General features: G+C 25.3%; 3 protein-coding genes and 1 non-coding gene across 5 annotated transcripts; 3 read left to right on the top strand and 1 right to left on the bottom strand.

Annotated features, from left to right (window-relative positions):
* Positions 1-302: 302 nt before the first annotated feature.
* On the top strand, positions 303-10,443 carry Bma-unc-11 (ANTH domain containing protein; the record flags this gene model as incomplete). 2 transcript variants are annotated; one of them, XM_043079941.1, is made up of 19 exons in its annotated part: positions 303-477; positions 941-1,083; positions 1,411-1,486; positions 1,948-2,016; positions 2,979-3,121; positions 3,335-3,391; positions 4,015-4,191; positions 4,554-4,718; positions 5,000-5,125; positions 5,583-5,895; positions 6,053-6,157; positions 6,932-7,273; positions 7,440-7,532; positions 7,662-7,793; positions 8,361-8,438; positions 8,559-8,579; positions 9,458-9,617; positions 9,814-9,944; positions 10,271-10,443. In XM_043079941.1, the coding sequence occupies 19 exons, from the start codon at positions 303-305 to the stop codon at positions 10,441-10,443; spliced, it is 2,679 nt and encodes an 892-aa protein (XP_042935875.1). The 2 variants fall into 2 exon arrangements, with proteins under 2 accessions (XP_042935875.1, XP_042935876.1); XM_043079942.1 differs by lacking the exon at positions 1,948-2,016.
* Positions 2,492-2,571, top strand: Bma-mir-5852. Its single transcript, XR_006228164.1, has one exon. It is a non-coding gene; the product is annotated as a pre-microRNA Bma-mir-5852 (primary transcript).
* Positions 10,444-13,034: 2,591 nt separating the features above from the next.
* On the top strand, positions 13,035-17,046 carry Bm5202 (N(4)-(Beta-N-acetylglucosaminyl)-L-asparaginase, putative; the record flags this gene model as incomplete). Its single annotated transcript, XM_043079940.1, has 8 exons — positions 13,035-13,152; positions 13,861-14,014; positions 14,450-14,562; positions 15,242-15,354; positions 15,630-15,749; positions 16,031-16,134; positions 16,526-16,633; positions 16,821-17,046. 8 exons carry the CDS (start codon positions 13,035-13,037, stop codon positions 17,044-17,046), a joined length of 1,056 nt encoding a protein of 351 aa, XP_042935874.1.
* Positions 17,047-17,880: 834 nt separating this feature from the next.
* Positions 17,881-23,244, bottom strand: Bm254 (Uncharacterized protein; the record flags this gene model as incomplete). The annotated part of the gene is made up of 8 exons (XM_043079939.1): positions 17,881-17,988; positions 18,128-18,204; positions 18,419-18,511; positions 19,892-20,011; positions 20,209-20,322; positions 20,616-20,766; positions 21,793-21,924; positions 23,161-23,244. 8 exons carry the CDS (start codon positions 23,242-23,244, stop codon positions 17,881-17,883), a joined length of 879 nt encoding a protein of 292 aa, XP_042935873.1.
* Positions 23,245-27,204: the final 3,960 nt, after the last annotated feature.

Genomic DNA, 27,204 nt, shown 5'->3' with positions numbered 1-27,204 from the left:
TATTGTTTTTTTTTTTTTTTTTTTTTTGTTGTCTTTCTTTTTTTTTACTACTTTGTTGAAATTTTACTGCGTTATGCTTTCCGTATCTTTAATTGTTTATAAAATTTTTACATACGAGGTAAAATATTCGATTTCGACGTTTTTTTTAAATTATTTCATATGTTACTTTTAATTTTATTAATAATTACCTTGTATGCATATTTTCATGTTATTTATTTTCAGGTTACTGCAGATTTTGAAAAAATTTTCCATCATTATTATTTTTTACTTCATTATAATAACACTGAACTAAATAAACAAACATGCAAACCATCGAGAAAGCATTACATCAACCAATGCCATTTACAACAGGTGGACAAACAATTACCGATCGACTTACGGCTGCAAAACATTCCTTAGCCGGTAGTCAATTAGGTAAAACAATTTGTAAAGCTACAACCGAAGAATTAATGGCACCAAAAAGGAAACATTTGGACTGTAAGTTCTTTGCACTACATTACAATGTATCGGATTTAAGCTAATTTAAAAGAGAAATTAGAACTTAACTGAAAATGAAATTAGAATTTTGATGCGAATTTTGATAGCTGTAATGTGAGAGAATTAGTATTAATGTAAGCATAACTTGTTCAAATCATTTAAATCCATCACTTTTAACATCAAAATGATAACTAAGTAATTTTTGAAATGTATCAATATGAAGGCACAAATAATTTGACTTAAGAAGCATTTGTTATCCTATACTAGTTTAACGAATGGTTCCTAGCTTTTCGAAAGATTTAATTTTTTTGAAATAATGAAATTTGATCGTTTCATAGATGTATCGAGTAACTGCTGAAGAAATGATTGGATAATCCTTAATAATCTAATGCAAAAAAGAGTTAAAAGATTGTTCTAAAATTTTATTATATAAAAAAAATGAGCTATTGATTGCTTATTGCAGATTTATTACATTGTACGCAGGAGCCAAATGTTTCCATCCCATCAATGGCAAATTTGTTGATTGAACGAACCCAAAATCCCAATTGGACAGTTGTTTATAAAGCTCTTATCACTATTCATAACATAATGTGTTATGGAAATGAAGTAATTCTTTTATGCTTCTAGCCGGTTTAACCAGTTTCATTTTTAAACAATAGGCAGGAATTTTTGAACACAGAATTATTATGATTTTTTCTTTTGACTAATTAAATTGCCAGTTTCAATTATAAAATGCATAAATTCCTACTCCATTTCCAAGATATGTGTTAATGTTTTTAATTTTAAGACATACGCATACGTGAAATGTAGTATTATTGGTATTTTATTACTTACTTTTGAAACATACTTAAAATCTAATGGTGGTCTCGATTATCTATTTTTGATTCATATCAATTACTTTTAGTGTACCAAATTCTTTTCAATCTTTTCCAGCGATTTTCGCAGTATCTTGCATCCTGTAATACGACATTCAATCTGGGCAGTTTTTTGGACAAGAATTCCGCTCAAGGTAGGTATTATTAGAGATGAGTATGTGCCGACGCTAATATTCCGATCAGCAGAAATGGATGAAATGAAACGGTATATGTTGATGAACAGTGTAAAAAAAATCCCCTTATCATCATTTGAGAAGCTTGATTTCTTTTTGTTGTTGTGTTCAACAAAATTTTAGATTTTAATATCTCGATTAAAATTTTTTGGTTTTTCAATCCTAATTTTGCAAATATATGTGAATCTAGTTGAGTTGCATAACTTTCTACATGAAAATGTTCTGTTTTTAAGTGATTTTTCTTTTCTCATACTATACCTCTTTATCAGCAGATATTAATTCTAATTTCGCAAACATATTTGAATTTAGTTGATTTTTGACTAATTTTTATTTTAATGTTCCTTCTCTGTAGCTCTCTTATCTCTCTTTCCGATTAAACAAAAGATTTCATGTATTGAATTTAAAGTTAAAAAATACGTCAGGTCATTCACCCATGGATTATACGCGTTCGTCAACGAAACATTGGGCATCCCTGGATTCGGTTCTTGTTGGTAAATGAATCATCCATAAATTTATCTTCTTTTTTTTTTGTTTTGGACTGACACTACCTCTAATCTAATCATGCACGGGCAGATATATTTCGGGCGTATTTTTTTTTTACAATTTTTTTTAGCACAATGTTTTGATACAATTTTTCTTTGATAAAGCTTTCCAATATTTTTAACATATCAATACTTTTCCTTTTATCATCTTGCTCTTACACTGGGCCATCACTTTTTTATTTATCTGTAATTTTCCAACTAATTCTATGTGATATTTATTAGAAAAATGAGACATATCTAGATTAAATAGGATGATATGGGACGGCTGATATTATAAATTTATTATGGGTGATTAGCTCAGACTTCTTTATTTGACAGACGCATTGCTATTAGTAATTGAGAAATTGTTGTAGTTTATTATGGGAAAAATCAATTTGTAAAGCTAAAGATAATATGAAAATTAATTTCGAATTAGGATGAAACTGAATTATCTTGTTCGGATTATTAAGGAGAGCAAATGTTTTAAGGATAATCTGCTGTTCTTAATATTCTGAACAGTAATGCAAGTAAGCAACTCCTTTTTCCAATTACAATAAAAATTACTTAATTGTTAATAATTCTGAAAGATCTGATTATTATAGATAATAATGACGACAATTAGAGTTAATCATTTTAAAGTAGATAAGTTTAAGAATATTTTTGACTTAAAAGTATATTTTGGAAACTTCATTCTTTATCGCTTGGAAATAATTTCATAAATCATACAAGTTCACAATATTCTAAAGGTTTCATTCCTTACAAGTAAAGAGGGACAACAAAATAATTTGAATTTCAAAATATTATTTCTTGGTTACAGATAATTTGATGTATGGTCTAACTGTTTTTAACCTTTGAACAGAAATTAACTTTCTGTATTGCTTCAATTTAATCCTGCTTACGTTGTTTAAATAAGTAGTGAAATTCCATTGCAGGTTATGATATGTCGCAACACGTTCGACGTTATGGGAAATATATCAGTGAAAAGATCTACACGTATCGCTTATGCGCTTTCGATTTTTGCAAAGTAAAACGTGGTCGTGAAGATGGTCTTCTACGAACGATGAATGCAGATAAGGTATATAATGTTTATTGTTGAGCTAAAGTGAGGAGAATTTAAGAGATGTCAATTGATTTGAATGAATTGAGCTGAGATCAAATAGTTAACAGAAATGTAAATCAAGATTTAAAATTTTTTTTAGATTCTAAAAAATTTTTATCTAATATTTGCATAATCTGCTGGTCTAATATCTGCTGGTTTTAAGAAATCACATCATTTCCATTGTTTTAGTTATTGAAAACATTACCAATTTTGCAAAATCAGATCGATGCTCTTCTCGAATTCCAAGTAAATTTTATTTATTTATTTTTGATCTGTTTTTCGAGACAGAATTTATTCCACATTTCTCATTTTTTGCTGTACGAGTAATAATAGCTTTTTGTAAGATATAAGATTGACAAATTATATCCTGTGTTAATTGAACACTTTTTGTTTTTGGCTAACTTCTAAATTGACACATTAAAATAACTTTTTAATTTTCCGACTGTTAATATCCGTTTATTATTACTGATATGTTATCATTTATAACAGAAAAGCTTATTTTTGAATGGTAATGCATGAATTATTAATTCAGCAAAATGGTGCAAATAATGAAATTATTTGAATAATTAATATTTGATTGAGTAAATTTAATACGTAACCGATTTACTTAACTATTGCATTTCTGAGAAATTTTTTGTGCGTTTTTCATATATTATACCTTTTACTTATTTGTCTATTCTGAGTTATTCATAATGATTGAAAAAGAGTAAGTATGAGAATAGTATGTAATAAATATTTTACTTAAGAGGTTTTTCATTATGTTAATACAAAAAAAAAATTTTTTTTTTTTCGAATACGTTATTTGGAATTTATTGTTATCGTTAGAAATTTAAGTCACATGCTTAATTTAATAAGAAATTTTATTTCAGGTAACTTCAGCCGAATTAAATAATGGCGTCATCAATTGTTCTTTCATTCTTCTCTTTCGTGATCTCATTCGCTTATTTGCGTGTTATAATGATGGTGTCATTAATTTGCTTGAAAAATATTTCGATATGAATAAGAAGCAATGTCGTGATGCGCTGGATGCCTATAAATCATTTCTGGTAATATTAATTGATTTCCTTTTTTAAAGTGGTTCTAAATTGTAGAAGCAGTGAGATTGCTTTGTTAATTTTATTTGAAGTATTAATTTATGTATCACTGCTTAGCTGTTAAGCTGTTTTTATAAGATTAATTGAAATATTATGACTGTTAGTATTCTAGTAAGCTATTGGATGTTTTATGTACTTTCAGCAGAAAATAATATGTTGTATTGAATGCTTCAATGAAAATGCTTTATTAATTTTTCACACATTTTTTTTTTCATTTGAAAGCATAGTACATTTTTTCTTTAGTAAGAAACATCGACGTAGTCATAATTTAGAAGTTTTCTCGAAGAAAAAGCTATATAGTAGTTACTTTTCAGCTAAGGTTGGACAAAGTGGCAAGCTTCTTAAAGGTAGCGGAATCTGTGGGTATTGATCGGGCTGAAATACCGGATTTGACACGAGCACCGGCTTCATTATTGGAAGCATTAGAAGCACATCTAGTTTATTTGGAAGGTGGTAGAGCACCTCCAACTGTTCATCATGTATATTTTTCTTTTATTTATTTATTTATTTTTTATTATCTCATGGTTCTACTATACATTTGTCTATTTATTATATATTTTGATCTTCTTAGTGAGGAAAATAAGTTTATACGTTTATATACTCGAGTACTATGATCAAATTTTTCGACATCTTTGTTCCTATGTTGTTTTAAACATTATGAAAAAAGAAAAAAAAATTGTTGGGCACCCTAATCTAATGCACTAATAAATTGTAAAATTCATAAGTTTAGTGCATTCATAAGCTCACTCTTTTTTTCCAGGAACAATTTAATGCAGCAATGGCACAATCTGCACCATTATTTTCTTCCGCACAAACGGGAATTATTGATGATTCAGCAAAGCAAAAATATTTAGAAGAGGAAAAGGAACGATTACGGTTATTTGAGGTTTCTTCATCGATTCTTTAAAAACTATCTTATTCTTTTCAATTTCTCTTTATCTTATAGAAGCCTTGCAAATCAGTAATAGTTTATCCAACTACAATTATATTTTTATACGTCTTTCCAGATGGTTAGGTGATCGTATTTGTGTTTCTAGTTCTAACTAATAAATTGACATAGAAGTAGTCGAGATAGAATTCGCTTTTGAGAATTTTCGTAATTTGGATGTTGCCTTCTGGAATTTATTGATTTTATTTCTGTTGATCAGATATTACAAGACTTTATAATACTATTCGGGGTTTATTATCTTTGAAACAATTTGTTCTTAATTCATAAGCAAGCTTATTACACAGAGTTAAGGCTGTCATATAATCATAAAAAAAATAAAAAAATTCACTGGAATCAAATTTTTTTGCAACTAAATCGTTTTATTGAAATCAAATCTGTTTTTTTCTTCCTGTAGGAGCAGCGAAAAAGACAAGCAGTAGCGGCTGGTTCATCCGGAATTGATGTAGGAGGACATTCGTTCAATCCATTCGCTGCAGCTCAATCATCAGGAAGCAATGCAGGTCGATCTACGAAGCCAAGTGATGATCTTCTAACCCTTTTTGATCCTATGCCAGCAGGTGGTGGAATTACAGCTCCTTCAGGTTATGGAGCTGCTGCTCCAGTTAATGCTACACCGCAGCCAATGGCATTGGATCCAACAAATCCGTTCGCTCAAAATGTTTTCCAACAGCAATCGGCTACAGTTATGTCGACTAATTCTGCTCCTGGTTTGTGTTAAGAAGAATGCTTTTGAAATTTTCCTTTCAAAAACTTTCTTCTATGACAAGAACTATTGGGAGAAATTCAGAAACTTCTGAAATTGTATTAGTATTAACATGCTTTTATTAATATTTTATTAAACATGGATATTATTGTCAACTTCAGGTTTTGCGGGATATCCGAATATAGGCAGAACAAATGCATTTGGAGCCGATTTTGCAACCGCTTTCAATATCGGTGCAGTTGCTCCTGCAACCACTGAAACTAATGGTTTGCTATCTTTTTGAAAATGATTTTTTATTATCTAAATGACAATAATTATATGAAAGCATTGACTTGTTTATATTTGTACATATGTAATATCAAATAGTGTGCACTTACTGCTCTTTATTCTTTGTTTCGTCTTGCATGCGCAGTGCAAAATATAATACGAGTTCTTGAACATTCTAAATTCACTGATATTAATTTTTTTGTTTAAATCATGCATTGTGCTTTGATAATTTGATATACACTATTGAAAGATTTGTTGGAAATTTAGCTGTATTTTGTTATGCACAGTTTTCTTTTTCTTTCTTTCTTTATTATTTTTTTTTTTTTTTTTTTATTAATGGTTGTTTATATTTAGTCGAGAAGCTTTTTTAATATTCTATGTAAATTTACAGGATTTTCTTTGTTTACGTACATGGCAGTGGTAGTGGTAAATTGTTGTTGTCAATGCTATTTAGTTATAGTTATTACTATTTATTGTTTCCTTGTTGCTATTTGTAATGATGTTATTGTAATTGTGATTATAGCTAGAAAGATTTTGATAGTAGGATTGCAATTTATTCTATTGTTGTTAGATGTGTAAGAGATTCTTGTGCTCAAAAAAATATAGTCTCTTGCATGTTATATTGCTGTTACTATTTTTGTTTTTGTTATTTAATTTTATTTATTCTCTGCATGATTTTCATCCATTTCTTGGTTTTTTTTTCCCCCAAAATTTTTATTCCTTATTTCTTATTAATCACCATTTCTTACCTAAACGATCATCAACTACTGCAGTCGGATTCAATCCATTTCTGACTAATAATATTGTCGATTCATCTGCACCACCAGTATCTCGGCAATGGTCTGTATCATGTGAAGAAACCGATAAACAGTGGTCCGGAAAAGCTTCGCAAGATGCAATTCCGCCACAGCATTGGTCTTCCGCAGTTTCACGATCTGATCTAGAAGGTGGTTCAGCTACTGCTCCTTCTTGGAGCAAAAATGGTGAAAGTAGTGAAAGTGATGAAGCAGTTGGTGCTACGGGTACTGATATTAGTAATGTACCGCAGCAACCAAGTGAAATGGTCAATTCAGCTCTTCGAAATCCATTTGGTGCCATGCAACAAAATGCTCAAGGTAGAAATTCGATATTATATATTTGAAATTCAATATTAATTTAAGGAAAATTTGAGGTCACAATTTCTATTTTTTCTTACTTTTTTTTTTTTGATTTCTAAATAATGAAGGTAAATTTGGGTCCGTTCATGATATTTCTGTAATACAATTTTTTTGTTTATTTTAGCATTGCATACAGCTGGTGTTAGTGCTACTGTGATAACACCTCAGCAACCGGATATACCAGCATTTGGAGCACCACCATCTGGTGCATCATCCGGTTTGTTTATTTCTTCAAAATCTCTTCACTGATTTTTGCATCCTTTGCATAAAGAACCTACCTTTTAAATTTCCTATGAAAGTGATGAACGTTTGAGTTAATTTTAGATTTTTATTTGTATTTTTTAAGCAAATGTATCGCCGGTTCATTTTGGAATGACTACCCAAGCACCTCCACCTCCACCACCACCACCACCACCACCACCACCGTCAGCAGTGATTCCGAATCAAAACCTTACAATTTACGAACAAACTCCATTTTGTTAGCTTTTTTTATTTTGTTCTAAATACCGAAGTTATTATCATTTATTTTTTTTTGCTTCATAAGTTTATTGGGAATAATTATTATATGTTCTAATTAGAAAAATTAGCGATCCAATGAAATCGAGAAATGCTGATTTTTCGCCATTTCTAAAGTATTTTATTACTGCTGTTCTATGGTTCTTTTTCAATCATATAGAAAGAAGAAGAAAAAATATAGTTAAAGTCTCAGTAAAAAGCTGAGTAGAATTCCGGTTGAATTTAGTGTCTGTCGAATTACTTAACGGTGGAATTTAATCAATTTCTGTATAATTTTGTATTGGCTGAGATCTTAGCTATCACTGCAAGTTAAATAAAAATATTGAAAAACTATTAGCATAGTTGTATCTTGGATTTTTTTTTTTCGGACGGCTAAATTAATTATTATTATTTATTATTTTTGAATTATTTAAATTAATTATTATATTTTTGAATTATATATTGAAGGATTATAATGTTTAAATATCGGAACAGTTTTTTCATATTCTAAGTCAATTTCTTTGCTACTGATATAATCAGTTATTTTTAGCTCGTATGGATGGTAGTTATAATTCATCGCCGGTTATTCCACGTCTTTTACATCAACAGGCAACAGCACCACATCCTGGTTTACCTTATACCTTTTAGTCATTGGTTTCATTTTATTTTTCATTAAATCTACTCTTCTTTTTCATCTTCTTATATTCATCTTTTATGCAAATATATTGAATATTAATTTGTTTTTTAGGGATGCAAAGCGTACCTGGAGGTAATCATGTTATATCTTCATACAAATTATGTACATCACCTGCATGATTATTTTCAGCTCAGAATCTCTCGTAAGCAACGGGATTTTAACTGATTGTCTCCTGATTGTTTAAAGAATAAATGAGTTTTTTTTTTTTTTTTTTTTTCATAATACGAAATTGTTTGGAAGAATGCAGATGAGAAGTAGTTGATGATTAGGAGTAATACTTTATAGATCCTGAGCTGAACTTTCAGTTTTACTGTTTTGATCATAGACCTAAAGTTAATGTTCAAAGTTAATGAAGCAGTTAACTTATCAATGTTCTTTTTTTTTGCTGTTACTTTTGTTTCTGTGTTGAATCATAGTAATAAAGTTGTTGTTGTAGTTATTATTTCTATTGTTTACTATTGCTACTTTTGTTGTTGTGGTTGTTTTAGTTGTTTTTTTTTTTTTTTTTTTTTTTATGAATTTTGAATGCTTTTGCACCAAACACTTGGATTTTCACCTGATATATGATAAATAGAAATGTTATTAATCTGTAATTTAGCAGTGGTATGGGATTAAGTAGTCATAAGCTTTAAGCTTATAAAAATATTCTAAAACTTTATAAGGAAATAATAATTGAGCAATTATTCATTTGTGTTGGTCGTGTTGCATTGAATTCTATTCTTTTTTTTTTCCCAAAATGAATTTGAAGGGTTTTTATTTGGTGTAAATGCATCGTAATAGTTCATAACTTATCATTTTCAAGTTGATTTCATTGATTTTTGCAAGTAATTATTTTTATTTTAGCATTTCCATATTGTCTTTTTTATTTGGTTTACTCCAATGCTTCTTTTTCCATAATCGAAAAAAAAAATTATAAATTTCATAATCTTTCTACAATATTTTTGTTCTAGGTGCAGCTAATTTAAATGCATACGGAGCACAACAGTTGCCACCGATACCATGTGCTGCCACTACACAAGCTGGTAAATTCAATAGTGGTGATTTAGATAGCGCACTATCATCACTAGCTGATAATCTCTCGGTGAGCGGTAAAGGAACAAGTAATCATGGGTAAGAATTTTCAAACATTTCATATCTGTTACAACTTAGCTGATTCTATTTGAGTAATTTGTTTTGCGTATTTAATATATCATTAAGAAACTTGTGTTTGTTATTTGCAGTATTGAAGTATTGAGGGAAGATTATATCTAATTATTTTATAATCCATTTATTCAAAATGAAGATTGCAACAAATGTAGTTTTCCAGGAAACCGATTCAGTGGAATAATCAAGGTGGTGTAAGACCTGCAGGTGGAGCACATGCAATGGCACAACCGCAGTATGCTGCAATTCCACCACAGCAATGGCCACCAATGGGTGTTTATGCCCCACAACCAGGTTTGCAAATAACAAAATATAATATTTAATAGAAAACAAATTCTTCAGTTCATATTTTTTTATTTGGATGAAATAAATCTGTGATAAAGAAAGTCATAAAACACGGATTAACATAAAGATATGGTAGTATTGTGAAGATTTATTACAATTCTATAACTTAATAACTGCTAGTTTGAGTAACTGAATAGAAGGTACATAAAGTAGTATATGATATAATATAGTCCTTGCATTTGATTGCTTTATTATTTGCTTCATGCTGAATTGTTTTCATTTTAATTATATTTCAATTTACATCTCAGTAAATGCACCTTTGTCTTATGTTACAGGTATATATGCTCAACAACCAATGATCGGTATGTATGCACAACCAGGATATAATCCACAAATGCAACAACCGGCTGCACCACCGGTGTATGGTATAGCGCCAGGTCAAACACCGCCTCAAGCTGGACAAGCGCAACAAGCGGCACCACCGCCACCTCATCGTCCATTCATGTGAATTACGTAGTATTTTGCTAGGATAATTTCAACTTCCTTTTTTTTTTTGTTTTTGTTTTATTTAACATGAACAAGAACTTTGTGTTTTTTTTTTTTTTTTTTTTTTTTGGGAGGGGAAGGGATTTTGAAGGAATTCCTTTCTCTTAATCAAATTGTTTCTAAACTGTATGTGAACATTTAATTCATTATTGTTGGCTTACTAGTTTTTAGCCTTTTACTTTTCTTGTTTGTCATTCTTCAACCTTTCATCTTTAATAATATTTCATGTTTGTTAACCCGGACAAATTAGCAAAAATGATTTACATTGTCACATCCTATCTCTTTTTCCTGTACTATATGTTTTATCATTTTATTTTATTACGATATTCGAAGGAAAAGATCATGATATTGCTGTTCGCCTATACACATTTGCTTAAGTATGTTTGAGAAAGTAACTTTTTCTCGTCGTATTTGGTTAGATTTTTTTTCTTTTTGCAAGCTGCTGATCTCGAATTTCATGAAGTCTTCCAAGTTGAATTCTTGAAAGAATAAAATGTTTACTAGCTAAACTAGTTCTTTCAATATATTTACTTATTGAAGTAAAAAAAAAAAAATTTAAATTTTTATAAAGCTTAAAGTTGATCATTATTCTGAAATTTTCATTTCTATATACATATATGCATTCTTGTATCATTCCATTTAGAAATATTTTTTTTCTTTTTTTTTTTGTTCTGTTTTGGAAATTTAAAAGAGTAAAATTCTCGGGTTCATATAAAATTTTAGTTCCGAAAAAAAAAAAAAAAACTCCAAAAAATCTGAAATCATCTACTACTTTTCTTAGTCAGCAGAAGAAGTTACACTTACTTAGTGTTATACTTTTTTTTCCTTTCCTTCATAAAATTCTTTTTTTTTTTCCATCTGAATGCTCATCTGTCGAAATTAGCGGCTTTATATTGATTAATGGTGTTCCTTTTGTTTTTTGTTTTTTTTTTTTTGAAATTTTAAAATTCGTAGTTTCCTAGGCTTCTCTGTCACTTTCTCATGTGTGCATGAAAGAAGTAAATCTTTATGTTTTAAGCCATATTTATATATATTTCTACTTATATCTGCGTAGAAATATACTAACTCATTCTTTTGATACAATTTTAATTTTGATTTTGAATTTTCTATTCTGGTATAAAATTAGTGGTAATAATCAACAATTGGCTGATGAGTAATGTGTCAACATCAAACAAAGCAAATGCAATTCATACAGATGTTATTAAAAAACTTTTCTTGTTTAAATTTTTTTTTTTTTTTTTTTATAATTAAAATTTTGTATGTTATTCGTAAAAGAATTTATTAATTTATCTGCTGCTTAAATTAATATAAATGCATGAAATGATTGTATGTTAGAATATTTAAATTTAAATTTAATCAGTCGTTAATTCAGTAATAAGATGTAAAAAGCGTAATAGATGATTGATGTTTTACAGCTTTTTCATTTCTAAACTTGGATAAATTCTTTAATCATGTAATTTTGTTAAATGAAAGTTAAAAATTATAATTCAAAATTCACATTCAACAAGAAATTGATTGTGATGTGATCCAAAAATGATACCAAATTAATTTGAAATTATCACAAATTAATATTCATGCAGTTTACCTTAAAAATTTTCTAACTTTTCATCATTAATTTAATCTTTGACAATGTTTTCATAATTCAAGGTAAATTTTCGATCTTTTCCAAGCTTTCATTTCTTCAAATTTGAATATTAGAGAAAAGGAATTATTTTTTTTTTTTCGAAATAATCAACTTTAGCTTTGAATATCTTTTATAAAACTCTTTTCTTTTTAATTGTTTTCTTTTTTTTTTTTTGCTTTACCGATCAATAACTCCAATATTTATATTCATTGTTTACAAAACATTTGTTGAGAAATTTAAGTTTGATCTTTTTCTCGAAAGTTTCAGGGATTTTTTTCCCTTTTTTTTTGATATATTTTGCATTTCAAATTTTACCCGTAAAAGGCTTCCTCTCCTATCATTTGAATTTATTTTATCAAATTAAAATCATTGTGAACGACTTAAAAAGTTTTTTTTTTTTTTTTAATTGATTATATGTTGAAATATTACCTTTATTATTCTTTTATATATATTTTATGCAAATTTTATGCACCATTTCCTGTAGTTTACTCTAAAAATTTAATTTATCAGAAATAGCAATCAAAAATATTGATTGCTTCGTTAATATTTTATATGATCAAATGCATTCGAAATGAGATGTAAATCCGGAAAGCTTTTAAAATCTAACAGTTTTTAAAATTATTATGGATAATTCCAATAACATTTTGTTAGGGATTTTATCTATTTCTCAGTGAAGTGACAAATTCAAAATGTCTTTCCGGTTTATCATTATTAACAGGACAAGTTTTGAATCAAAAAACTATAATTTTTAAAATGTAATACATATTTGAGGATAATTTTAACTTTCTAAAAATGAATTAAACTTTCATGTTAGTTTATAATATTAAAAAAAGGAAACGTAAAAAAAAAGTAATAAGAAATTAGTTATAAGCATTTAATTTCCAATTTAAATTTCAGATAGTAAATTTTACAGTTATTTTGCAGTTATAATGATATGGTTGAGTGCACTAATTTATTTCAATATTCTGTTACAAAACTGTCAATGTGAAGTACCACTGGTAGTAACAACTTGGGGAGCTGATGGCTTTCAATCTGCTACCAGAAAAGGTTTAATAAATAAATGAATAAAATTTTATGTTTTTTTTTAATTAGTATAAATTTAATTAGTATGTATATTTAGTTTTTATATATAAAATTAGTAGTATATATATTTAATTTTTAATTAGTACATATATATATTTGAATTTTAATTAGTATATATTTAATCATTTTCAATTACTATATATTTTAATTAGTAGATATATTTTTTTTTTAAATTTTAATTAGTATATATTAAATCATTCTTAATTAGTATATATTTTAATTAGTAGATATATTTTTTTGAATTTTAATTAGTATATATTTAATTATTTTTAATTAGTATATATATTTCTGAATTTTAGTTGGTATATATTTAATTATTTTTAATTAGTATATATGTATATTTATTTAAATTTTAATTAGTATATATTTAATTGTTTTTAATTAGTACATATATATATTTGAATTTTAATCAGTGTATATTTAATTATTTTTAATTAGTATATAGTATATACATAATTCTGTGCTGACTGACCAAATGATAGCTACAAGGAAATATGTATTTCATGAGATTATTATCCGATTAGTTAAGTATATTGTAGATTTTTTTTTTTATTAGCAAATATTATACTATTATTAATGTTTAATTTCAAATCAAAAAAAAAAAATAATAACTTTACTGAAAAATATTTATTTAGTAAAGATTCAATTAATTGATGAATTATTATTTTACAGCATTTTCGACACTAACAAAAACATATGATAGGATGAAATCATTATTGAATGGTTTAACAGAATGTGAACAATTACAATGTGATGGAAGTGTTGGGTATGGTGGTTCACCAGATGAAACAGGTGAAACTCGACTTGATGCACTCATTTATGATGGGTATATTTGTTAAGTTCTTTTTTTCATCCTTAAAAATTTTTGTTTATTTCAAATTAATTAAATGTATGAAGAAAAAAAGAAAAAAAAAAAAGAAAGAAAATATTGGAATTATTTTGGTCAATGATTTCTTTTTACTTATTGGTATACTGAATTAAATCATTTAATTGTTTACATTACTTTTTTTAATATACATATTTTTTTCCCATCATATCTAAAGCATTCATAAATTGTTTTTTATCTTATTTCAGTAAATTAGCTTAATCCATAGCTACATTATTTGTAGGAGATTGATTAGCTTGTCAAATTTACAAAAGTATATCAAATTTCAAATTGTTAAAAAGGTTTTTTTTTTTTTTATTTGATATCTAACACTTAATTTAATTTACTACAAATACAATTTATTTGGTTTTTTAAAAAAAAAGGAGGAATTTTTAGTTTGAATCATGAAATGGGCGCTGTTGCTTCATTACCAAATATCAAGGATGCAGCACGTGTAGCTTATGCAGTAATGAAATACACCAAGCATTCAATTTTGGTCGGTGAACATGGTATGTTTACTTTTATTCAAATTAATTTAATTTATGAGTAAATAGGTAAAGTATATATCATAGATCAAAATTTGCATACTTTATGAATTTTTCCTACCAAAATTTTTTAATTTTTATCTCAAAAACTAAGTAAAACTTTCAAAATTGTTTAACTTCAATATAAGTCATCAAATGTCTAACCTAATGAAATAGATTACAATTAAGACAATTAAGATATAAACACATTAAATTAAGCTATAATAAATTAACTGTTATTGCTGTCTTTTGAGATAGGAAAAATTATATTAATTTAATCGTATTATTGCTGTTAATGATAAGGATAAGGTATGAATATATCTATCATAAAAATTATCAATGTTGTAGTAATAAATGTAATGTTTCTCAGTAGTAATGAATTTAGAATTCATTTTATCAATTCAGAATTAAGCTTATTGATTTTTACAAATTTTACTGTAAGTTTATTTGCATTCAGTTTACTTTTTTTTCATACTATTTCAAATTATAAATTTGTGTAATTTGTATAAAAATTATGAAGTTCTTAAATTACAAATTTGCATTTAATTTTACCAGTTATCATCTACAAATACTCTTTTACAAATAATAATTATTTACTACTTCGAAGCTCAGTTTATTTAAATTTAGACTTTAAAGTAATAAATAAACATATTTGTTAATTTAGCAGCCAATTTTGCTCTCGAAATGGGCTTCAAATATGAATCATTGTATACCAATACTTCCTATGCTGAGCATCACAAATGGATCAAACATAATTGTCAGCCAAATTACCGAAAAGTTCATTTTATTACCAATTTTTAAATACTTAAATTTTATTTTTAGCTTATAACTTACACTCTAGTTTATATGTTAGTTTTAATTTTAATTTAAGCTTAACTTTGATTTTTTTTATGTTTCATTTTTTTTAAAGTTTCCTTCAATTTAGGTTTAATTTTTTTCACGTGAATTAGATTTTGTAAAAATTTTTTTTGTAAAAAATGTAAAAAAAATTTTGTAAAAATAAAAAAAAATTCTTGTGACATGAAATAAATTTTTGTTGGTGCTAATTTTAGAATGTATCACCTGATCCGACCAAATCTTGTGGTCCATATAAACCTACCAATGATAAAGATAAATTAGCATACTCTGATGTGGCAATCACTGATCTACCAGAAAAGTTTAGTCATAAAAATGTTTGATTCATTTTTTTGCTCATTTGTTTTTTTTTGTTCGTCGTCATTTTAAAAAGCTCTGTGGCATTTTTGGCGTGCTCCAAGTTATTAATATTTGCTTCCTGTTTTCATCGTATTGCTATGTTATTACAATTCTCATATTATGAGATAATTTTTAGATTGAATTTCATGTAAAAAAGGATTTTTAAAATTAAACTAAATTAGTATAAGTCGAAATTCCCAACCCGTTTAATCTTTAATTAAAACCATGAAAGAAGTAATAAGTTTTTTTTTTCTTTTAGGCTTATCATCGTAATCATGATACTATTGGTATGATTGTTGTTGATTTTGAAAACAATATTTCTTCTGGTACATCGACTAATGGTGCTAATCACAAAATTCCCGGGTAATTTATTCAGAAGTAAATGTTTGTTTTAGTTCTTATTACGATGGGGGAAATCAAATTTGAAACATCCTAAATTAAGTATGATTTCTACATCCAGTTGAGAATTTTTTTAGATTTAAATCTTGCATTTATAGTGATTATAATTTTATAATCGTCCAATCTGAAATCGAAGATGAATATGTTTCTCAAAGTTTCAAACAGTTCTAGCGAGTCGGATACTAAATGATGATGAGTTTTGGCTTAAAATACTATCAATTCTAAATTTAATTTAGATCGGTTTAGTGGTATACATTGTCTGTGGTCGTTACAACCCGAAAATTTGTTACATTTTATAACTAATGATTGAAATTTTTCATTTCAGTCTTTTTTTTTTTTATTAATTTAATTTCAGGCGGATTGGTGATTCACCAATACCAGGTGCTGGTGCATATGCTGATAATGATATCGGTGGTGCGGTGAGTACCGGCGATGGTGATATTATGATGAGATTTGTTCCTAGGTATTTTTGAAGATAAACTGGCTCAATTAGTAATTAACTTTGGTTGACACTTGTAAGATAATTGATGACTTCCACTTCTCATTTTCACTTCTCATATCAAAAAACTGGCTCAAATTTGATTATGAATTAACTTAATGACTTTAATATCTAATTTTATTAAAATGCAAACTTATGCAATATATTATAGCTTTCAAACAGTTCACCATATGCGTGAAGGTAAAATGCCCGCAGAAGCTGCTGAAATAACAATTCGTGCAATTTCTCGCAAATATCCGAATTTTATGGGTGCGATTGTTGCAGTTGACAAAAAGGGTAACTTCGGTGCTGCATGTCATGGCATGAAGTTTTTCAAATTTTGCATGCAAAATCAGTATTTGAAAAAAGTTAAAGTTATACCTGTGAGATGTATATAGTTACTGATTGAATTTTTGACTCTTAACGTGATCATTATTATAATACATTCAAACATTTAGCATTTAAGCATATTTCTTATGTTTAAGATTATCAATAAAATTATAATTGTTATTTGTCGAGCAATTTCAAGGTTATCCTAAGTTTCTTTATAAAAAGAAAAGAAAATTAATTAGAAATGAGAAAATATTTTTACTTATTCGGAGGTTTTTTTTTTTTTTTTTTTTTTTTTTAAAAAAAATTAAGAAAATTAAAACGGACTTCTGGAAATCAGATTCTTGAAAATCGAAAATTCTTTCTATTTTCTTTTTTCTCGAAGAAACCAAGTCAAAATGATTTAGGATGCGTCCTATAATATAAGTCGTCGTAATCTCTACAAATTCAAAACTGAAAGATTAAAGGTGACAATTCGGATTTTCCCGGTGTTTTCAAACTCAGTATGTTTGTAAAATGAAGTTTCCTTTCTTTTAAACACCTGATATTTTATCCTTTTAGGGGTAATTTTTTTTTTTTTGTGTATTTGAAATGAAAATCAGTCAACTTTATACTGTTGGTGAATTATGATTAATAAGATGAATGGAGTTCAGATTTATACCGAACTTTTATAGTTGATCTTTTAGCATTTAGCAAACTGGGATTTATAGTTAAACATTTAATTGATATGAAAACTTTTCTCCAAACGTAAAATATCCTACATATTTTTGAAATGTCTGTAAAAATGTCTGAAACATTCATAAGATTTTAGTTAACAAGGATGAAATAGTATAAAACAAGAAAATATAACAAGAATGATATATATATATATATTTATTATATTTGCTTCCAAATTGCGATTTTCAGGTTGGTATAGTGAAACAACCTAGATGTATCGTAGCCACGTGGACGTGATACAATTCAGCGTCTAATTCCAAGCAACCGTCAAGATTTCTTTTTCGAAGTTTTAACTAAAAACGATATTTCCATTTCATATTAGATTCTAAATTAACTCGCTTTATTCTTAATTTGTTTTTGCTAAAATTCAAAAAAAAAAAATTGTTCAAGGAAAGCACGAAACACTTAAATTAAAAAATTATAAGTACTTACATTACGTAAGCGTAAGCAAATGCTAGCGTATTCCTTCAAAAATGGCAATGACAAACAATACGGTGGTGGATTACGCACTGCAAGGAAAATAATAGAAAAGAAATTTCTCAAGTGAAATTTGTACAAATTAAATTTGTAAGTGAATCTTATCTTTTCCATATATACTGTTACATGTTTGTAATAAAAAGAAAAAAAAAAAAGCAGTGCATATTTTTAAGTATTATTCATTTTAAATTCGTATCATTTTGGTTTTAAAAAAAATTTATGAAAAATGAAAGGATGGAAACTAACATGATATTTCTCTCGAAATATAAATATAGCCATTTATAGAAAAAGATAAACGAACACCGATATCTTCTGATATATACGTAATATTTACACATGCTGCAAATTTTTAATTTATTTTAAAACTTTGCTATTAGCACATTTTTTTGATGAGTACAAATATAATCATTATAAGTATAGGTGCAGGTATACTGTATGTCTTTACAGTATGCCAGGCGATACTGTAATGTTATATATTGCATTATATGGGCACTATATTATGTTTCAGTATGATATATTACAGCATCACTACTGTTATATAAATCATTATACATGGTACAGTACATTTTCAATTTTCTACATCACGCTTCAGCACTTTTGTACTGTACTGTATATTACAGTATGTCGTAAACACGGATACGATATATTACAGTACGCTGTAAGCACAGATACGATGATGTAAGATAGCAGTCTGAAGACAAAATATATTTGTAGATGATTTGTCCTCTATCATACTGCATCACTTTTTTACTGTACATACAATATCAGTGACTAAAAGTATATTGTATTGTATCGTAACATAATGCATTACAGTATGAAGTCACTAAGAAGTATAAGTATAGATATGTTCAGATCAGTAAGTATAGATATATTTTGTACATTGTTACGTATAAATATACTGCATATCAGCAGGTATAGGTATATTATAATGCAGTACAGCTAAATATTTGACATAATAGTGATGAATTTTTTTAGTTTTTTAGTAAATGGTATTCTAATCAACTCTGATTTTGTATGCTATCCTTCGTATGACTAATACAAATCTAAGATTTACAAGTCGAGACAAGACAATACGAGAATAATGTTTGAAATTTGCATCGTTTTTGAATTTTCAAAACATTTCATCCTTTCTGTAATTTTAAATGGGAAAAGTGTTATTGTGAAAAATTTCAAAATTCGTATGAAATTCTTAGCTTTACAAAATTCCAATAAGCTTTATGTCTTTCTTCTTAAATGAAAACAATTTCTTTGTGATGTTTATTGAAAGCAAAAAAAAGAAATGATTCTATTTCCATTTAAATTTAAATTATGTCAGTAATAGAGCGAAAATATTTCATTTTATCTCATATGCTAATAAACCAAAAAGAGCGCAAATGTTCAATCCATGAATAACAAAACTTTTTTAATTGGAAGCAATCGTATAGATTGGAATGCATTCTATCACAAGTGCTATTACTGCTATTTCTCTTTTCCTCTCTCTGTCAAAAAAAAATTGAAAGACTTAAAAAAAGAATTAAAAAAATTTTTTTTAATAGATTAAATACAATAAATCTTTTTATCCTCTTTAATCACCAGTAATCGATTTATCGTTAATATCCACAATTCATGAAATATTTTGTCAAGTGTCATCGTTTTCTTATCAATAAACAAACCAAAACATAAAAATAAATAAAATTCTCTTGAGCAAAAAAAAAAAAAAATTATTAAATAGATACATACCGAAATCATTAAGTCCAATTTTTGCAACATTTAATGTCATGCAGCATGCACAATTTTTTGGAATGCATTGGCAATTTGTTGAATTTATCATATCAGTGTCTATGTTATCTGATAAAAAACCTACAAAATTATATTTATCATTAATTTATTCAAATAAATTTTCAAGTCTCCTTCATTATTTATAGTGACAACAAGTCATAAAATATAATTTTTCATTTCCTATGAAAATTTGTCTGAACAAACTTGCTTTACAAGGAAAATTTCATGTAGCAGATAGTTAAGATTAAAATATTTTATCAATTTTCTCATATCATAACTTTTTTCCATCTCTTTGGTAACATGTACATGAAGTCGATAATTTTCTGTTATCATTTCCATCTTTTTTTTCATACCATTTTCAATCACCATGGTGACATCCATAATAATGTAATCTAAAATGGATCATTCAATCGAACAATTTCAATATCTAAAAATAATCGGAACTGAAAAAAAAAAAAAGAAATCAAATATATGTAGTAATTTTTGGTTTGTTAAATTTATAAAAATTAAAAACTATAATCTGATTAAACATGATTGTTATTATTATCACTTATATTATCATATGTATTATCATCTTACTACTATTCAAATATTACAATTATGCCAAAAATAAAAGATTAGAAAAATATTTTTGCTTTTTTTTGGTGATTTACAAATTAAAATGAAATAATGAATAAATTTTAACCTTGCATGCCAACAGGTAAATCAAAAAATCGCAATCCCAAATATACTTTACCATTATGTGATTTCATTGCTTTTGTTAATCGTATCACTGTTGAATCGCTATAACGATTATGATTGTGTCTTAATAATCCACCATCTTGCATCATTATATTCTAAATTATTATTAATCTGAATATTCATTTTGAATATATTTATAATATATTAGTAATATCATACTAGTTATATTATTTATGATAGTTATAATTTATTTATTCAATATATTTTATCAAATTTTTAACATTTCAAACAATGTGATTTAAAACTTATCACTAAGAAATTTATCAAAATCGACTAATAATCAAGTTAAATTACAATGTCCATTGTTTAAATGAGCAGAAATGTTTATCAGAAATTTCATTATTAATTTTGAAATTATTATAAGTAATAACATTTGTGTTAAACCTTACTTATGTTATATTATAATTAATGAATTCTTGAATAAAACAAACAGCGATGTTTATTAAGATTAATTCTTTGCTATCTTTTTGACCTTTCATTATTACTAACGTGTTTTTTTTTTTGTATTTATAATATTTATTCATTTAGTTTTTCTTCTCTGATTAAAATTGAATTACTCAGTTAAATGATACATATAATAATGATCAAATAACAAAAATAGTAATCTTCAACAAAAAAATGAATTTTTCTCTCTCAAAAAAAATTTTCTTTTTTTTTGAAACAAAACTAATTAGTTTGAAGATTTTCTTTTCATAGATGTATAAGTATCGTTTGAAATCAGCAATAAATCTCAGCAAATTCCAAACTTTTTTAACTTAACAAATTTCAACAAAAATTAACTAATTAGTTTAATTGTATAGAAGGAAAAGGAATAGAATTTAAAATAATAAAAAAAAAAGGTTAAAAGTAAGTGAATGATAAGTGATTATTTTTAGCATTCAAATCCATCCATTTAAAATATTTAATTAAAATCAATTTTTAAAATTTTATAATGTCAAATCTTACGTATATCTTTTACACGTTACTTTTTAATCGTTATTTATACGTTTTTGTTTACTTAGTAGCGTTTCTTTAATTTAAAAAAAAAAAAAAGTAATTGGTTAAATCAAAATAATGCAATAAAAAAGTTGAAAAAAAGAATTTAAAAAAAAAAAAAAAAACAAACAAATAAATAAATATACCAATAAATCAAAATGATTGGGAGAATGTAATACTGAAATAGCATATGGTATCGAACAAGGTGGATCATTTTCACAAATTGTTGTGTCATCAATTGGTGAAAGTTTGATACGAAGATCCAAATATGAATGAGCCTAAATTATATTAATTAATTAACTAGTTAATTAATTGATTGATTAGAATTGCTTAAATGTTGACACAAATTAATTCGTCAAATATTCTCTCTTTTTTCTTTTGTTTTATTGCTTTAAAAATAAAATTGTGAAAAATTCTGTTTAAAACAATGAATTAAAAAAAAAGAAAAAAAGGACAAATAAGAAATGATTTTTGATAAATATCATTTGTTAATTAATATCTAAATTTGTTTACCATACTTTTTCAAAAAATTTTAAAGAAATGATTTTTGATAAATATCATTTGTTAATTAATATCTAAATTTGTTTACCATACTTTTTCAAAAAATTTTAAAGAAATGATTTTTGATAAATTTTATTAATTAATATCTAAATTTGTTTATCATACTTTTTCAAAAAATTTTATAGTTCATACTAATCTTTTGTTCCCTTTTTTTCATTTGATCATTCCGATGAAATAATTTGTTTTTGATATCTGAACTTGTTTACATATTATTTCGACGAAGTTCATGCCAACCTTTTTTGTGCTTTTACTTTTTTTTTTTCTCTCTCTATGAATTTCTTCATTTTATTGTTTGATCATTTGTATTTGCTTGAAATAAATATTTCAACAGTTATCAAAAAACAAAAAAACAAAAAACTAACATACAGTACAAAGTAACATTTTATTAAATAACACAAAATATATTTGTCTAAGATATTTGCGCATTTTACGTAATATTTATCACTATAAATTTTAATAAATAATTCCTTTGAAGAAAAAAAGAAATTTGAATAATTAAGTAAATAAAATTATATATTTAATATATTTATTTTTTTTGAGGATGGTAAGAAATGCTTATGTAATGTTCAATTTAGCATTATAATATTTGATCTTAAAATAATTATCTCTGAAAGATCAAATTGTCTTAAAAAAAAATTTCATCTTATTGAAGAATTATTAATACTTCAAATGTTTATTTATTTATTTATTATTTTTTATTATCTAATATTGCAAAATTTAATTTTTACACTTTCAACTTTTCTATTCTTTCTTTTACTTCAAACATATTCGAAAAAAAAAATAAGTTATGCTATTGTACCAACTTCCATAATCGTAGATTTATTTTCGCATTTAATATGATTCATTTGAAATTAATTTAAATCAAATAGAAAATTAATTTAAATTAAATATTTCAAACAAAAAAATAAAAAATGAAAAAAAAAAAAAAGAAAATGAAAGAAATGATAACTTACTTTTCGAATATGTGAAATATGTGCAACATTAGCTGTAATTAGCAGAAAAAATATATCAACGATTATTGCTAATATCGGTTGCATTTGTTAATTAAGATGAAAATTTCGCATCAAATATTTTCCGGAAAGAAAAAAAGGAAAAAAAAAAGAGTTACAAATAGATTAATTAAAAATAAAAATAAATCAATATATATGATAAAAAAAAAAGAAGCAATGCAATAAGATTAATTAATAACGGTTTTTGATAATTTCCGGATATAATCAAAAAAAAAAAAAAAAAAATTTGATAATAACAATGATTGTGCATTAATAATACCAACCGGATTACGGCATGCAGTTGGAATTACAAATAGCAGCAATAGCAATTCCAGAAACAACAAGCAACAACAATAACATTTCCTTTTTGCTGATGGAAAAAGGACGAAGACACGCCTTTGTCGTTTTCATCTTATACTTTTGTCAAACTAATTTACACCGGAATGAAGCATTGATCTATCCGGAATATATATATGATCATGATCAAATTTCTCATTATTTTATATTGTTATCGGTTTAGTTATGGTTCGTTCAATGATGATTAAACCGATTTGTATATATATAAATAACCGAATAAGCAATATTTATACTATTAACTTTTATAAAATCAGGAATGGAAAAAAATTGAGCAAGATTTGATTTGTTATAATGATGTAAACAGGAATATGATCAATTTCCGGAAATTTCAACTGAATGATATTAGATGATTGATTCTCGAATGATTTTTGAAATTATTGATATAGCAATTCTGGATGATTAAATATGCTCATTAACCTTTTTTTGAGTGAAACATTAGCACTTAAGATCATCTCTGATTTGTATTATTCATGAATATCACTGCATTATGGGTCAAAGGTTAAATCAAACAGAAAAAAAAATTAAATATTTTATGGAAAAATATGACCTTAGAAAATTGATAAATTCTGATGTTTCTTAAAATGTCTACTTAGCAAAGCCTCCATTAGCGCTTATGTAACCTTTGACCCTTTTGCTTTATGTTAAAATCAATAATTTACATTTTGCAAACTGAGTGCAATCATTATTTCAGACAATAAATTTAAAAACAGATTGCAGAAGAAAATTGAATATAAATTGTTTTAAAATTTAAAATTAAATTGCAAAAATTTTAAACTTTCTGATTTTTTTCTTTTTTTTTACCCAATTATTATTATTTTTCTATTTGTTTCGATGTAATTTACTATTAATTTTTTGAATTAGAGAAGAAAAAATTTTTTTGATTTCAAAAGAATAAAATGCTAAAATTATAGAAATGAATTAATGTTTCATTTTTTTGGATAAAATTTTAGCAGCAAATATGTTATAATAACAAATTTCATTTGCGTCATTTTATGAAGTTACTATAAAAAAAAAAAGAGTTGAGTTTTGCTGATGACACTGATATTGATAATATTATCTTGAATTATCAAAATAAGTGATAAAGAAGTAAAATTATCAAAATTAATGATAATAGTAGCGACGGCAAAAAGTAAAAAAAAAAAAAAAAAAAAAGAAGCCGATATGATTTAAAATCATACAATCGAATCATTCTCGAGAGCAATTGTAAGAAATAATTAATTACTTCTACAGTTGACAAAAAAAAAAAAAAGAGACAGAAACGAAGGTCAACTTCTTTCGATTATTGACTTTTTATTATTTTTTGTTGTTAAACACAAAAAAAAAAAAAAAAAAAATGAACAGGTAAATAAGTAAATAATTAAATAAATTAAACAGTAAAATAACTTTTTCGCTTTTGTTATTTTTTTTAACGAAATTAATTATGTTCAGTTGAAAAAAAATCTTCAATTTTATATTTTAATAAATTACTTATATTTTTATAAATTATAAATGAAATATATACAAAAAAATATTTTTGAAATCAACGAAATAATAATAATAATGATAATAATAGTAATAATGATAATAATAATTATTATATTGATAATAATAATAATAGTAATAAATAAAAGACGAAACAAAAAAAAAAAGCGATAGATACTATAACATTTTTGAAATAATTCGATGTTTTCATTCCTTAATATATTTATACATAAGTATGACTCATTCAAAGGTATTTTAAGGATTAAAAAAATTTTTTGCTTGTTACAAATAACAAAAATAGTTATTGTTAAATGAAGAAATTTGGAAAATATTAGAAAAAAAGGACCAAAAATTTTGCATTCCTTTTTTTTTTTGAAATGCTTAAGCACATAAAATTCACTTTTTCGATAATAAAAGAAGAAAGTAAAAAAAAAGTTAAATGGAAGTTTTTAATCACAGACTAAAATTGAAAATGAAAAATGAAATCGTTGTTTTGTTTTTTTCTTTTTCAAGAACGATAAATTTTACGACACAAATGAGACAGGTGCAGTCTGATTATTTCTGTTAGGTGACATTTTTGCATCGATGATAATAGTGGTGAATAATAATAATGATAATAATAATAATAATAGTACTATCAATAATAGTAATATTATTATTAATAATAGCACTAATAATAATGACAATAATAATAATATTTGTAAGATACATTGAAAAAAAAAAATGAAAATTTATATAATTGTTTTTTTATGTAATCTTTGTAAAATTACTAATTATAAAATTAAATACTATTTACTTAAATGTTACAAAATTGTTTTTTAAAAAAAAAAGTAAAAAGAAGTATTCGAATGCAATAAGCTTATTTTTGCTTTTTACCTTTATTTTATTTTATATTAAAAAAGAGGAAATGAAATTCACTAGTTTCATTTTTTATTTTTACTTTTAATATTTAACAAATTGTTAACTTATTTTAATTAATTTCATTAATATTTTAATAAATCACATAAACTTATTAACTTAGTAAAGTTATTTCATTAATGTTATTTTAATAAATTATATTAACATAATTGAATTAACGATGACATTTTAAAAATTGCTTTAATTTTAAAACTTTTTTTTTTTTGTACTGCTATTATTATTATTGAATTTATCATTTCTTTCATATAATTTAAATTTATTTGTTTTGCAACCAAAATAATTTATTGGAGCAAATTTAAATTTTTTTTTTTTTTTGCTGGAATTATTGCAAAAGTTTTATGAATAAATCAGAAATGTAAAAAAAAAAAAATTTCATAAATGCAAGAAGAAATTTATATATTTATAAAATCTTTTTTTTTTTTTAAAAAAGCATTATAATGTTATCATTTAACAAATTATCATACTAACATTGTGCAAAAACTATTTAAAATGCATGTAATGGAATTGCAGCGTTCAAAAATGTTTGTTAATTGAATTGCAAATGTCTAAAATGCATATGGAAGATTGCAAATTGAAAATGGTACAAAAGTGTAAAATTAAAAGTTTTAAATAAAAAAACAAAAAAAAAAAAAAAGGAAAGAAAAAAAATAAATTTTTATTGGCAATTTAATGCATTAAATAATTTTTATTTCAGCAGTTTAATGTGCATATTTATGTTTTTGTTTTGTTTTTTTGCTTTTTTTTTTTGTTTCAAATGTAACTAAACTATTAACAATGCAATAATTAAAAAGTATAAATTGGGAAAATGCAATATAAATTATAAAATTTGTGCAAAAAAAATTAAATACCAAATTTGTGCAAAATAATCATTTTATTAATAAAATTTATTTAATTCGTAAATAAAATTAAATTCTACTTATCACTATCTATGAGTAAGTAAATTACTTTCAACGCATATTTTACTTGTATTTTTTGACTAACTGTTAATTTAACAAAAAAAAAAAAAAAATAGTAAAAATTAATTTTCTTTAGTTTTTATCATTTTTTCTATTTACGATTGATGTAACTATTTGTTAATCAAGAAAAATAACAAAGATGAAAAGAATGAATTTATCACACAGTAATCATATAACTGATAATGTTATCACTTAACACAATACATAAATTAATTAAACAATTATTAAAACTACCAAGAAAATATTATATTCATTCAAATTTCATCAAAATTATCAAATAATTTAATTTATGCTTGCGAATCAGTTGCCGAATTTA

The sequence above is a fragment of the Brugia malayi genome, assembly GCF_000002995.4.
Source record: "Brugia malayi strain FR3 genome assembly, contig: Bm_v4_Chr3_scaffold_001, whole genome shotgun sequence".
Lineage (NCBI taxonomy): Eukaryota > Metazoa > Nematoda > Chromadorea > Rhabditida > Onchocercidae > Brugia > Brugia malayi.
This window is presented reverse-complemented; position numbering and strand designations above follow the sequence as displayed.